The sequence below is a fragment of the Nyctibius grandis genome, chromosome 8 (genome assembly GCF_013368605.1).
Source record: "Nyctibius grandis isolate bNycGra1 chromosome 8, bNycGra1.pri, whole genome shotgun sequence".
NCBI lineage: Eukaryota > Metazoa > Chordata > Aves > Nyctibiiformes > Nyctibiidae > Nyctibius > Nyctibius grandis.
Window position 1 is genome coordinate 14460086 of NC_090665.1, and position 15585 is coordinate 14475670.

At 38.3% G+C, this 15585-nt stretch overlaps 1 protein-coding gene across 6 annotated transcripts in view; it reads left to right on the plus strand.

Moving 5' to 3' along the window:
* The window catches only part of DLG1 (discs large MAGUK scaffold protein 1), a 160795-nt gene that overhangs the window by 108960 nt on the left and 36250 nt on the right, over positions 1-15585 (plus strand). For all 6 annotated transcript variants that reach the window (XM_068407156.1, XM_068407159.1, XM_068407161.1 and 3 more), the window contains exons 11-14: positions 642-786; positions 7041-7167; positions 10172-10328; positions 11442-11544. In XM_068407156.1, coding sequence (XP_068263257.1) covers positions 642-786; positions 7041-7167; positions 10172-10328; positions 11442-11544 — 532 coding nt within the window. The remainder of the gene's footprint in view (positions 1-641; positions 787-7040; positions 7168-10171; positions 10329-11441; positions 11545-15585) is intronic.

Consider the following 15585-nt stretch of genomic DNA (forward strand, 5'->3'; position numbering starts at 1 on the left):
CTGATTAGCTGAATTTCACTTAGTCAAAGCTTTTAGTCACTAATGTATAGATAAGCTCCCATATTTTGCAGAATGTAACCTTCCGTCTGTGTGTTTAGGTTGTACTGCAATTACCAATGCACGGCAAAATGACTTTTCAGTCATCAGGAGTGGTAGGAGTTTAAATCTGTTTGGTTTTTTTTCTTTTTTAAAAAAAAATCAATAAGAGGCATTTAGAAAACTTTTAGGAAGCTCTTAGAAAATACAGATGGAAAGAATATATTTAAGCAGTACAGTTGTTCTCCCCGCCCCCCCGCCCCCCTCCCCAAAATAACAGAATTGACAAGGCCCAATTGTTTTTACACAGTATATAAAGTTAAGTAATCACACAAAGAAAAGTGTCTTTGGTCCCCAGGTTCCGTGCAGTACAAGCCTTATTTCCTATGTTGCCTGGAATTATCTGCAGAAGTTACTTCCCTCTTCAAAATATGGAAGCACTACAATGCATCTTTTATGTAACTTTTATATAACCAATTATGTCTGTGGCACATGAATTCTAATGAAAACTCTCAATGCCAGAGTGTTCCAACAGCTTTCACTGAGTGTCTTATGAAAATGTACATTTTTCTGTGTTCAGAATTTTTGTTTTTTTTAATCTTTAGGTGAACAGTGTTTGCTTAGAAGAAGTCACTCATGAAGAAGCAGTGACTGCCTTAAAAAACACATCTGACTTTGTTTATCTGAAAGTTGCAAAACCCACCAGCATGTTCATGAATGACAGTTATGCCCCTCCTGACATCACAAACTGTAAGTTCAGCTTATCTTTGTGATTTAATTATTTTTCCCTTTAAGGCTTTAACATATCCCATATTTAAGTATTTTAACAGCTTCAAGCTTTTTAAAATTATACAGTGTGAAGATCTGGTATAAGAAACTTGATCAATCAGGAAAATTATATGCTAAACAGAATAACATCCTGTAGCTTGTGTACGGAAAAAAACCAGCAACGATGGGGCTCTTAGTGTGTTTCTGTGACTGATGTGGCCTAGACCTAGTGACTCGATGTTTCTGATCACTTGCTGATGAGTACAAGGAGAACATGTGCCTGGTTCTCCTGGAGGCTGTGAAGAGTAACAAACAATGCACTGTGTTAGATGTTCAGTGTCCTGTGAACTGAGCAAAAGACAATACTATTTCAGGTAGATGTTAGTGATATTCTGACTTATTTTTTCTGTTTTCCTGCTTTTTCAAGAGCTGCACGTATTTGAATTGACTGGGAGGAGGAGGAGGTCTTTATCTGTGATGCCTGACTGCAAATGTATTGTGAAATTCCATGTGAACTTACTTGAAATCTTACTTCAGTTTTGACATAATTGTTGATGATTCAAGTGGGAAACCAGTGAATGCTATATTGAAAGTAGTTATAAGAATTTCTTGTTTACCTAAGGGTAGTACTTACAGGAGTCTATCTGAAGTCAAATGTCCAAACCTAGAAAGTTCAGGGTTGAACTACGATGTAAAGAAAAATTTGAATGTAGTGTACTGTTTCTTCAAGAAGGATATTACCGTTTAGTCGTTGGAGAAAAGGATGAGAGTGATATAACTGTATCTTTCCAAGCCTGAATAGGTGGACTTTTCTGCATGACCAGTTTTGCTCATCTTGTCACATAAAATGGTTCTGGGAGCGTTATTTTAGGTTTTTTTTTGCTTCATGCTGTTAGATACAAGTAATTGATACGTAGCACTGATCTGTTCAGATCCTACTTCATATGAAAAAAGGAGCACTTTTGGACTAAAAAGCCACTGATGTAATTTAAACCAGTGTGTAAAGAACAACAGAAGTACAGCACAACAAAGGACTGAAGCACCTTATAAGCCTATTGTTTATTGGCAGTAGCTACAGCATCTTTAAATCTATTCGTAAGCTTATTGAATTACAATTTGGAGCTAATTAAGTTTTATGTCTTCACTGCCTTATTAAAGGTTGTTCTTGAAGGCTTCATTCTTGACATAAAACTGATTTTCAACCTTCACTTATTCATCCCCAGTTTTATACTCATATATATGATTAGAGAGCAGCCATTTTCCTTTATGGTATTTAGTTTGTCCAACAATTCAACCAAAAATTCCCACTGTTTCCTTGGGAGGCAGACTTCTTTTTCTCCCTCCATTATAACTGACCTCTTCAGGTGTTTCACCTTGAATTCAGATTTTCTGGAACAGAGATAACCTGATTTGTATGTAGTGTTCCTGGCAGTGTTGCTGTATGCAATTACACTGCTGTGCATGGTGATATGACAAACATAGAAGTATCTTATCTATTACTACTGTATCTTGACTCGATCATTGGGATATTTACTTTATTAATCTTTTGTGGGGGCAAAGGCAAAGCCTCAAGAAAGTTTGGGGAGAGGAAGTAAAGATGGAGCTGGTTCCTGATAATTTGCCCAATCCTAATAACTCAATGGTACCCTGATATTGGCGAAAGTCATACTTATTAACTCTTGCTCAGTGCCACTGATTATTAAAAAAGAACTTGGTATAAGGCTTAAATGGAAAAGAACAAAGCACTGTAGCAATTTAGAGGACTGGCTATCTCTCTTGGGAGGAAAACTGAACTGAAACTATTCAGTTTGTGTGAGTGGAGGAAGGAACCTGTAGCAGGATTTGACAAACCTACTCCTTTACTAGGCAATCATAAAGGAATGGTTGGATATAAATATAGATTCTCATTTTAAATTTTTATCTGCTTTGGTGCTGTTCATTAAATGATACTTTGATCTTAGAAAGACTGTCTGTAAACTCAAATAGTGAAGAACAGAGATACCAAACTCAGCGCGGCTGATTCTCAGTTCTGTAGTTCAGTAGTTTGGATTTTAGGTAGGCGAGATCACACTGCTGAGAGTCTTATTCGAAGCAGCAGTCGTATTTCCTCTTCGACTACAAATTGGTGTTCTCCTTTGGGTGATTAATTTTTGTTATATTCACATTACCTGTATCAATATGTACTTTTAAAAGAATATTTGCTCCAGCAGTATGCATAAGGGCATGCTGTTGGCCCTCTTCTCATGCAACAAATTAGTTTCTCTCAAATGGTGGATGAGCTGGAGACTCAGTTTGTTGAAGGTAATTGCATCATAACATAGAGCTATAAAAGAGACAGTGGTATCTTCAAGATGACCTTCTTACCCTGTCCGTTGGCTCTTCAGGAAGGTTCTGTCAAGGGTAATCCCACATGATTGCCATGAGGACGTGCACTGCCATCTTGCCTTAAGTCCTTAATATCCCAGTATACATGACTTAGTCTCACATCCATTTTCTGGAGGTAAATGACCTGGCCACTCATGTAGGCCCTCTTTTGTCCTGTTACTGTCCTCCTTCCCAAGTTTCTCTCTCATTTGGCTGCTCTCCCTGTAAGTGGCACTTGAGAGAGACGGTGGCATTCTGTGCAGCCCAGTATACTTTCCTTTGTGTAAAGAGGCACTTCTGTCCACTGAGAAGTAAAAAGCCACTGTCCTGAGCTGTCATGCCTCTCAAGCTCCATCAGCTTCTTCTGGGAACCTTTCTACTCCTGCTGAAGCATTTTGAAAAAATCACAGAAGATTTCTCAGATTCCAGGTGTCTGTCTGTCTTCTGTCCTCCGGTGACCTTTGACAAGGTTTGTGGGCTAAAGTGCTGTCTGTACTCTTGGGTAGATTTTGTGGGTTTCATTTCATTTAGCTGCAGTTTTAGTGTTCAGTTTTCTGTCTATAAAGTTACGCTGTTTCTGGTAGGCTTTTGTCAACAGTTAACCAAAGTACATTCTTCGGCATTCTTCGGTGCTGGGTCCTTTGACGAAACTTCAGTCTGTTTCTTTTCCTTACAACAGGAAAGCCTTTCCTACCCAAGGCTTCATACGCTTGTCTCTCTCTGTTGATCAAAATGCAGCTGTCTGTTACTGCAGCTGGCATGGAGACTCTGGATCTGCTGCCTGAATTTTGTGCACAAAAGAGATCCAAAGGTCTTGCCTGAAGTGTTTAATGACTTAATTCAAGGAAACCAGTTTAGCCTTTTCCTAAATCTTTCACTTATCAGAAACAACTGCATATGGCTAAGATGCTAGATCCTATTTTTCTGATACAGGGCAGAACAAAAGCTTTTTCAGGAGTCCTCAGTATTTCACGTTTACAATGGAAATTTCAAAGGGAGATACCGATCTCCTCAAAGACTGTAGCTTCTTTATAAAGGAGTACTGTAACTTTGCAGCTAGAAAGCCTACACTTTTGGTAAGGAGCTGCTCACTTAGTTGGAATTCACACTAAACAGTGGTGGATCCTGTACATAGTATTTTAGAAGCTGATGTTTTCAGGGCCACCATTTCAAGATTTGTTTGCACCTTTGTTCTCATCTCCGATAAGACCTCCAAAAGTGATACTGCATTGGGCAGAGCAGTACCTGGCTCAGGAGCTTCGGGTTAGGAACTCGGAAGAGCTTTTCCCAGGTGAGTGATATTAAAGAGATATTTTCTAGAATCACCTGGACTGTGAGTGAGTGTTGAAAGTTACCGGTCTTCCTTCTTTACCTACCCCACCTGCAGCTGTTTTGAGACATGTGTTTGCAATCCTCCTTTGTATTTCTGTCCATCAGAATCCTCCTACCCAGGTTCGTAGGATTTCAGGCCCATCATAAAGGAGAAGTAATATGTACTGTTCCTTTCACTACCAAAATAACAAACAAAATAACTATATTTATGTACAGTAGTCATTTTTTAAAGTATCACTTGCTTTAAACAAAAAATATGTACAGTCACATGGAAGTACACTTTTGTATTAAAATACATATATTATTTTCCACTGAAAAGTAAACATTGCTGTATGGTTTGGTAATCATTGTGAAAACCTGTTGCCAAAACTCCAGTGTGTCTAAAAAACAAATTTTGAAATTGACAGTAAACTGTCCAAATCTGTTCCCAGTGCGTAAGAGTTACATATTGTGCCAGGGGCAGACAGAAAGAATTAAAGTAGTGGGATATATAGTCTTCGAATCCTTGCAGGGAATAGAAGAGTGAAGATGCAGTGTACGTGTGTTACAGCTGTTCTAAAAAATGTTTTTAGGAGTCATGTGTCTTGAACAACTCCTAATTATTAGAGAATTCTCAAATATGAATGCTTTCGTTGATCACTTTGTTTTAGCAAAAGTAGTGTTCCCTTTACTGTAGACCTCATGAAGCTACCTTGAGGATGCTTCCTTTTGTCTGTGTTGTAGAAGGGGACAGGCTACCTCTCGCACTCAGATTCTCATTTTTGCTGAAACCCCTTGTGAATCCAGAGTTGCAATTTCCAAAAGTTCTGCACCGTCCCAGACCACAGCATGCAATTCACTGAGGGCTGGTGTGTCTGAATAACACACTTAAATACTTTATCAGCTAGTGCTTTTAAACTACCTAAGCTGTTAATAGTGGATTTTAATGCTTGCTGAAACACATTCTAGGAAACGGAAAGAACTCTCATACTGTGATAAAGCTTTAAAGAATAAGAAGCAATCTGACTAATCAGATATGATACCAGATGCTGTATGCCAGGCTTTAAGGTGGTTCCCTATCTGGCTCAGTACCTCTTCTATTAGACCATTGATCAGGATAAGACAGTGTTGATGTGATACATACTCCACGTATGGAATTTACTGCACACAGGTTTACTAGAAATCTAGAATAATACAGAATCAATCCAGTGCAGATTGGGTGGTTTGAAAGTTGGCTATTTAGCAAATCTCTCATGTAAATATACTTTTGATGAAGTTTGTATGTGATCCAAATGTTCTGCCAGTGGTTGAAAAAGAAAAACAAAAAAGGAGAATATACAGGTCACTTCTGCAGTCTGTGTCATGTCTATGTGTCATGTTTCCATGTAAATCTTCAAAGGTCAGGCACCACATCACGTACAGCAAGTGAATAAGAGCAAAGAGAGTCTGGCAACTTTTAATAATGTTGAATCTGTGAAGTGTCTCCACCCTCCATGTTTAAGCCTCAAAGCTTGAAGCACCTGCACTAGGAAAAATATTTTCAATTGTAGAATATGCTTTGGAACAGGAGATAGTGGGTATGACTGTCTGGTGAATGGACACTTAAAACTGATGTGCCTAACTTGGAAATGTAATGCACTGTTTTAATTATTTGTTAGAACAACTCTCCTGGAATTGTAGAATATTTTCCATCAATTGAAATCATTAAGATACTAAATTTTTCTAGTATGTGTGTTGTGGTTCAGGTAAAACATGTGCATTTCATGCACAGGATTCATGGTCTGTTAAGCAGGAGGTTAGACTAAATCCTTTTAATACTCCTTTCTAGCTTTAATCAATGAACCTGTGAATAAGGCAACTGACCCTTGCAGTACAGTTGGAATTTTTTGCACCAGCTTGTTTATTCCTCTCAGTAAATTGATGCCTCTTACCTTGAAGAGTAGGAGGTGGTATAATCCTGCCTTTGTTTCCTGATGCGTGCTGTTGGCAGAGCACATGCCAGCATCACTACCAGCACCTGTGCGATTAAAGATGATTTTGTTCAGTGTCTAAGAAATGTAACATCCCTCCCTCTTCCAACCTGGTAATCAGAATGGCCTGGAGTGTTCTGAGATGCTAGGATGCTCCGCATCAAAAAGAAAGAGGTAGGCAGCTTGACAGTTTGGAAGAAGAGTAACATTAAAATGTTGTATTTTCCACTGTTGCTCTGACGTAGTGGTTTTTAAGACACTGAAATTCTTAATTGACTTCAGCCAAGTTGAAGACAACTTCAAAAACAGATAAATCTCCAGACTGTCCTCATGGGCTTCAGCTATCCACAGTGTCTGTTTCTAAAAAAGGTTTTTTTGAGATGCAATCAAACTGAAAAATTTGCTTACTGACTTACAGTGAGGAGACTGGGGAATGTGTAGATGTGACACAGTATTTTAGAACTATGATATTTATAACGTATCATTTGAACTATTACATTTTGTTTTTAGAATAGGTCACTTTGTTTTGGTTCCTCCAGCTCTTTTTCCTTACTACCTTAATGCTTATTTTATTTTTTTTCCTCTTTGAAGCTTATTCTCAGCCAGTGGATAACCATATCACTCCATCTGCCTACTTGGGACAGTCCTTGCCCCCAGCATCACCAGGGCGATACTCACCAATTCCCAAGGGAATGCTTGGAGATGATGAGATTACCAGGTAATGAATAAACAAAGCTACATGTCAAATTAGTTAACCAGGGAAGCTCATAAGATGTGTTTGTGAGCAAAATACTAGTGAATACTAGATTTTATTTCAACAAATAAATGCAAATAATTAGTTTCTTAACACTTGTAAACATTGGTGCAAGGAGAAAAATAAATATATTTTTATATATTAAAAATGTATGTATCCACACATATATATACACACACACACACACATATATATATATATAGACATGATTTATCAGTCCAGGAATAGTATTAAAATCAGAATGCCCTGTGAAAATGCTCCATGAGTTGCGTGAGCTTTTTAGGATGGTAGTATGAGCAGACTAGACATTATTTCTTATTTTAAAGCCAATGATGTTTTTTCTTTCTTTTTTTTTTTTCCCTCCCAGAGAAGGGTTTATTTTGATGGATTAGTAAATCCAGAAAGGCTAGGGAGCTCTTAATCCTTTCACATTAACAGACTATTCATTCCTTCACTGATTCAGTAGATTGCATTAATCTTTTGTTCATCATCACTGATAAAGGGAAGCTGTTCTAATTTTGTTACCCTTCTGTTCTGCAAGTGTAAGGATGTTATACTCCATTTTCAGTGTGTTGTTGCTGAATTCGGTGTCACACTGTCATCTGATATGGATAATGTCACTCAGTTTCTGAGGCAGGATCTACCCAGGATTAAAACATAAGTGGTATAATAAGGTGGAGAATGAACTGTAGTGTATTGGAAGGTAGAAGAGCCTTGGATATGTCTTTGTAGTTATTTTTGACTTAGGGTTGGGTGGACATAAAAGCCAAAGTGATTCTGTCCTGCTGATAGCATTGCTGAACTTACCATTTTATATCTTTCCTTTAAAATTACTCTAAAGGGAGGTTTTTAGATTTCTTCTGAAATGCAAGGGCTATTCAGAGAAGGCTTTTAAGTGATTTTCTCTAAATTACCTTCCCATCTTCTGTTCCCTCCATCTCAAAAAGAAGTTTATAAATTTTGAGTAATATTTTAAGATACTGTGTATTTATGTTCTCTAACTGCAGCATTTCTGTAAATGTATTAGTGTGATGCAGAGCAATATACACAGGTTTTCACAATGTCATTTCTTTGTAGTAAAATAGTACTCTGAAAAGATGAACATAATAGTTGATAGGGGGTGAAATTTAAAACTTTTACACTAAGTTGATGTAAGAGCTAGTGCAAAAAGGGAGTGATTTTTAAAGATCAGACTAGATGATATTTTTTGTTTGGTTTGGAAAAATGCAACTTCTTAAGTTTATCCTATAAATTAATAATTAATCTTTCCAAATACTTAAGAGTGTCCATTAGTTGTTCTGTAGTGCTCTCTAGTGATTTTTCAAATGCCGTGCACAGTTGCTCTGCTTTATTAGAAATGTCTGCTTCTGAAATCATTTATGCTTTTCTTTTATTGGGTCAAGTAGCAGATTAGTAGGTTTTTGAAAGGAGTGTTTCTAAATTAGAAGTTGACTGGCCTTATCTTAACTTGATCAGTATTTCTTCTTTCCTCTCGTTGTCCAAGCCAGGAGGGGATCCTATAAAAAGAATGCAACAACTTGGTTTAGATTAAACTTTTTCAATTGCAGTTGCTGCAAATGAACTGCAAATGTATTTGAGAATGCCATACATTCTGATTTTTTTTTTTTAAAGGGCTTGTGCATATTTCTTGAATTGTTCTTTACTATATTTATTGTTTGACCAAATGGAGATAAATTAAAGCAGTAAGGACATATTTCTCATTATTGGTGTTTCCATTAGAACTTGTTCTTTAAGTCTCAGAAAGGGAAAATAGTATTTTTTTGCTTGCTGTTACCATTAGGTAGAATAAGACTGTCAGCTATCACAGAATCACAGAATCACAGAATCACAGAATGTTAGGGATTGGAAGAGACCTCAAAAGATCATCTAGTCCAATCCCCCTGCCGGAGCAGGATTACCTAGATCATGTCACACAGGAACGCGTCCAGGTGGGTTTTGAATGTCTCCAGAGAAGGAGACTCCACAACCTCTCTGGGCAGCCTGTTCCAGTGTTCAGTTACCCTCATTGTAAAGAAGTTTTTCCTCATATTTATGTGGAACCTCCTGTGTTCCATCTTGCACCCGTTGCCCCTTGTCCTGTCAAGGGATGTCACTGAGAAGAGCCTGGCTCCATCCTCATGACACTTGCCCTTTACATATTTATAAACATTAATGAGGTCACCCCTCAGTCTCCTCTTCTCCAAGCTTAAGAGACCCAGCTCCCTCAGCCTCTCCTCAGAAGGGAGATGTTCCACTCCCTTAATCATCTTCGTGGCTCTGTGCTGGACTCTCTCTAGCAGTTCCCTGTCCTTCGTGAACTGAGGGGTCCAGAACTGGACACGATATTCCAGATGCGGCCTCACCAGGGCAGAGTAGAGGGGGAGGAGAACCTCTCTCGACCTACTAACCACACCCCTTCTAATACACCCCAGGATGCCATTGGCCTTCTTGGCCACAAGGGCACACTGCTGGCTCATGGTCATCCCGCTGTCCACTAGAACCCCCGGGTCCCTTTCCCCTACGCTGGTCTCCAACAGGTCTGCCCCCAACTTGTACTGGTACATGGGGTTGTTCTTGCCCAGATGCAGGACTCTATACTTGCCCTTGTTATATTTCATTAAATTTCTGGCTTTTGAACAACATGGAAAGTTTTAAGTAATGACATTTAGTGCTGAATAGAATTGTAGCATAATAGGAATGCAGAATACATATATACCTATGAATTGTTCAGGTCACCTAACAACAAGCAGGATTGAAGGCATACAAATAATAGAAGCTATTACTTGAAAGTCTAAGCTTGGGGGGGCAGGGGGTGGGACACACGACGTTGTTGCCTTAAGAAATGTGTAACTTTTGATACCTAAATTTTCAACACTACTTCTCTCAGAAAACTTACCTTTTCTAATTGTTTATTTTACTTTTACTCATGACTAGTGACCAAGATTTTGTGTTCCTTTCTTTCCTTTAGGGAGCCTAGAAAGGTCATCCTGCATCGAGGATCAACAGGTCTTGGTTTCAACATTGTTGGAGGAGAAGATGGAGAAGGAATTTTCATCTCTTTCATACTTGCAGGAGGGCCAGCTGACCTGAGTGGAGAGCTTAGGAAAGGAGACCGCATAATTTCTGTAGGATACCTTGCTTCTTTTATTTAAACAACAACAAAAGCTTTCCCCTCCCTGGATATTAATGCCAGTTAATATGATTTATATGCAAAGCATATCGTTAACTGAGCTAAATTTGAGACAGTGGAACAGGTGCCAATATACTTCCAAAGTATCTTTAAGGACTTTAGTCTGCCTCAGTTTCTTATCTGATTAAAATAGCACTTTCCTATCTCAGATATTCTTTTTAGTGAAGACATTCACTTCTCTTAATCTGGTAGCTGAGGGGTGTGTGTGTCTAAATTAAAAGAATGCAGGCTTCAGAAATAAGCCTTCTAATGAGATGGAGACAGTTGGCAGTAGTGTCTAAAATTGGATGCTTTACTTCCTGGAGTAACTACTAGACTTCTTGTTAGTCTTAAACAGATCCATCTCATACCTCTCTGAGAGGTTCTTTTATATTAGTGCTGAAGGTCATAAAGATTTTGTGTGTTTCTTTGTGAAAATGATGAGGAGAATCATTTCTTTTGACAATTACGTTGTAATTTATTAGCTAAGAGGAAAAAATAATTTTGGCTCTGCTGTTATTAAAATGCTGATATTAAAGTGCACCTTTATTTTAGTTTGAACTATGAAAAATACTTTTGGTCTGAAATGTGACACACGCATTTCTGCTTCAGTATTTTTCTGACACTATTTTTAAATCTGCTGCATTGAAAATAAGGCTAGACAATTTCATGGAGGGTGTGGTCTGTCACTGGGTGTTAAATATAATGGTCTGTAGGCATGCTTTGGCTAAGGAGGTCCCTGAAGCCTTGTTGTACAAAGGTAAGGTGGACCATCACAGAAAGTAAAGTTCTCTGTGTCCCCCTAAAAAGAAAGAAGAAGGTCTTAAACGAGAAGAAAATTGACCTAGCGAATATGAATTAATGAAGATTATAGTATTTCTTAGCAGAGGGGTATAAGTGAGAGAGGATTTATTGACTTTGGTTTTCAGTAAGGATCAGTAATCTTTGCTTGTATTAACTAGCTTGTAATGTTTGGAACAGGGAAAACTCACATGGCAGGGAAACTGTGTTCTGTGGGGATAAACATGAACATTTATTTTGATAAAGAGCTTTTTTGTATTGCTTGTAGGTAAATGGAGTAGATCTAAAAGCAGCAACCCATGAACAGGCAGCAGCAGCCCTGAAGAACGCAGGCCAAGCAGTAACTATCGTAGCTCAGTACCGTCCAGAAGGTAAGGGTTGTCTTATACATTCAGAACTTGGTAGAAATACCACATTGTTACTTTTGTATTTCACAATTGTCTTCACCCTTTAATATGGTGGTTTTATATTCCTTAGTGGTAGGAGGATAAAAGACTAATTCCTTCTCTGTTGTGTTGATTCAGATTGCCTAAGGAGACAAGTTTTCATTCCTCTGTTTTATGCTGAGCTGGTATTTGTGTTTATCCAGCAATTTCTTCTTGTCCAGGTTAGACTGCAGCTGATGCTGATTTACCATCCTTGTGTGTTCTGCAGAAGCCAAATAATACTGCCTCATCACAATACACATATTTGTCCTCTTGTGTTTCTATGACACATTTCAAATGCCTTTGTCTATTTGAGACTTTAAAAATTCAATAGTCTAAAATAATATGCTTACCATGAGTCTGTAAACCCATATATTATTGTTTATGTATATAATAAGACATTTTTGATGTCTTCTTATGAACTGTGATGATCAACAGCTTTCTCCGATTTTCTAAATTGGATGGCCCATTGCTAAATCTTCCTTGCAGCGACTTGTCTGCTTAAACCTTTCCTTTAACAGTACTGGCAAGGGGTAAGTGTAGGTGTTTATCAGGACTGGACATTGAGCAGGGCTGCTGCCTTCATCTGAAATTTTTAGGTAGCTGATTGCAGCACACTTTGCTTCATTCTTTATTTCTTCTCTTCTGTCACGTTTCTCTTATCCTGTCCTCCCCAAGTCTTTGAAACATTAGCATTTGTATTCCTTTCCCCTTCCCCTCCCCCTCCACCTGCATCACATCATATATTATGTGGCAGGGGGTTGGACTAGATGATCTCCAGAGGTCCCTTCCAACCCTTAACCATTCTGTGATTCTGTGATCTCCACGGACCCAGGAACGCTGTCAGTAATAAGGCCAAGTGATTAGTTTGTGTCTAGTTCATGGTCAAATCCCTGCAGCCAGCCCATGTTGTCAATGCCAGTATTGTCTTGGGAGGGTGTGCATCCTGTTCACGTGTTGAATCTGTAGATTGTTCTGTTCCAGGATTTGTTTTCTGGCAGTGCTTGGTCTGAAACTTCTTTTTAGAAAGAATAGTAAGGTCAGCATTGGTTTTGGAATATTTGCTTTGGCTTTGTATCAGAATGGTCAAATATTTCTGTTGATACACATTTGGCCTATCCTCTGCTTAGCTCTTCAGTGTTGTAACATGTGGGTCAAATTGTTACACCTTCTTGCTCCCTGCACAGGGATCCCTCACCTTAGTGAGAAATAAAATTCATGCTTTTATTTGCCCATGAGTTGTCCTTTTGAGCATCTGGCCACTCTTTTGTTCAAAGAGGGTATTCTTGGTCACTGTTTCTTCTGCCAGGAAGATATATTGAGATGTGGCTCCTAGTAGCAGAACAAATGTTCCTCTGGTAGAATATATCCCAGGACATAAGCACTTTTTTTTTTCCTTGCCAAAAAATGATCCAGACTGCATGCACAAGCAGCAATTTTTCAGTCCGTCCTTTCTGGGATTCAGGCTTTAAAAAGAAAAGAACCTCTTCATACTCTGAAAGCTGGAACTCTCTTTTCCTTTTAGAATAAGAGAACTAAGCATTTTGGATGATTCCTGCTCTTTCTGCATTGGAAATAACAGCTTTCTTCATTACCGCTTGTCCAAGTAGATAACTTATTTTCTTGAAACATGTATTGAGGTGCTTGACTGACTGATGTGATTTTGAGTCACTGCACAGAGATTTGCCCAGAGCAACATACGCTGCCTCTTACAAATTTCTCAACGGCTGTCACTTGTAGACTTCAAACCTAGAGCTGTACTCATTCCTTCATGATTACTGGAGCATTCAGAATAAGACTGCATGCAGTTGAGCTGTACTGAAAATGCAATTCTCAAAGAATTATAGGGCCCATTTGAGAGGATGCATGTGGAGATGTTACTTGAATTATCCTAGATTATGGGCAGACATCTGACACATTATTCAAAGAAAGGATTTTTTTTCTAAGATGTTTGGTCTTCATGACCATCTTTCTTTCTGAAATAGTGCTTAAAATCTGCATTTGGAGTGAAGGTGTTGGAAGCATGTTAGGGCTTACTCTACTCTTTTGAAGTATATCGTGAAGGAAAAGTGTAACTAGGAGACTGAGATCCATTGTAGTTTGGAGGCAAAGTATGAACTGACACGTGGCCAACCTACCTCAGAGAGCTCAGGTTACTAATGTCTGACTTAGACATCTCTGCTTGCCTTTTTCTTACTCCTCATAAAAGAGGTTGAATGGAACTCCAGCTATCAGCTTCTTTCAGGTCTGGTGTGAGAGGTAAGTTGAATCAGATACTCACTGTTCATATTTTAGAGATTAGTAAAGAGAATATTTCCTTAAAGGTTACTGTTTGTTTATTATCATAGGAAAGCAGTCTGAGATTTAACTTTCCAAATAGAATATATTATCCATGTGATTGAGTGTACTTGATAAAAGTGCGTGTGTTCTTTGATCATCTTCAGATTTCCTAAATTATAGCTGCAGATGGTGTTCTTTTCCCCTCACTTGATTCATTTAAGTTGTGAAATTTTATATATATATATGTGTGTGTGTGTACATATATGCGTATATAATTATCTCCACTTTTTGTTTATGCCATTCCAAAAAAGGTTAACAAGTATTAAAATGAAGAGTTCATAAAATTATTGTTCATCAGTGGTGTTTCTCAAATATCTTTGTAAAGATGAAGAGCATCAGTTATAACTGCTTGTATTGCTTATGTATTTTATTTATATTTATAAATCCAGCAGGATTTTGTAAAAGATGCTGACAGCTAGGACAGATCAAGGAGATTGTACACATCCATCAGGGCTCATTATAACTGGGTAAATAGATTCAGTATGATAGGAGCATTTGGAAGACACTTGGGACCAGCTCACTTCACTCCCTGTAATTGTATATGACAGTTTGTATGTTCATAGATGTGGCGGGGAATGCTAATTTATGTTTTTACATCCTACCACATTAGCTCTATCAGAAGTTCCCCATTTGTCTTTCTCCTCAGATTTCTGGGAAAAGAGGATTTTTGCAAGCAGTTCTCTCACAGAAAAGCCTGAGTGGGCTGTAGAAAAAATAGTATTTGGAAAAACCCTATCATGGAAAGGGTTGAATTTTCCATATCTGTCTCTTCAAATTCAGTTAGACAACATGGTTTATCAAACACTAGTTATTGGACTTGGGTAGGCTAATATGGCTGAATGATACTGCTTTTATTATATCTCAGTTCAAATTACATAACTGCTGACTTTTTTTTTCCCCTTAAATCTCCAAAATGTTCCTTGGTTATAGAATCGGGTGAAAACAGATGTAACCTCATTCTTAAAATATCCTTCTGGGCATTCATTTAGTTTTCAGCAGTGTTCCATAAATTTGAGAGATGTCTTACAAAATTTTCCTACTATACTGAATCAAATTTCAGTAACTTACCAGCACTCTTTGGGATTGCTAAAAGCCAAATAGGGAATGTGAAGGTATTCTCCTGTTTACAAAAGTGACTCGTGCATCAGGCACCACTTCTATACTGCTGCAGTTGTAGTTGGTTGACTTCTGCTTTCTCCTTGTAGAGTCCATGCTTTATCTTGCAACTTACCTACGAGCTATTGTTGTAAAATGCTGAGTCGCCTAGTGGGTTGTACTTGTACATACTTTTGTGGTACATACACACACACACGTGTGTGTATACAAAATCTCCGTAGTTGCAGAGATCACTGGGACTGAACCTGCTGGGGCTGGATGCTGCAGAGGAGTCCATGGTAGGAGAAGAGCAGAAGTTTGGGAAATAGGAATTATCCTGTAGAAGTGGTAGGGAAGTCAGGATGCCATTCTCATTTTCCTCTTCATTTGGAAGCTTTTCCTTATTCCCCCACTTGTACTACAAATTTCATTCATGAAGAAAAAGGGATTTTGCTTTACTGTAAGTTCCACTGGAAACAAAGAACCATGACCTGCAGCAGTTTCAAAGAAGGTGATGTTGCTCCAGTACACAAAAGCATTTTGATAAGCCAT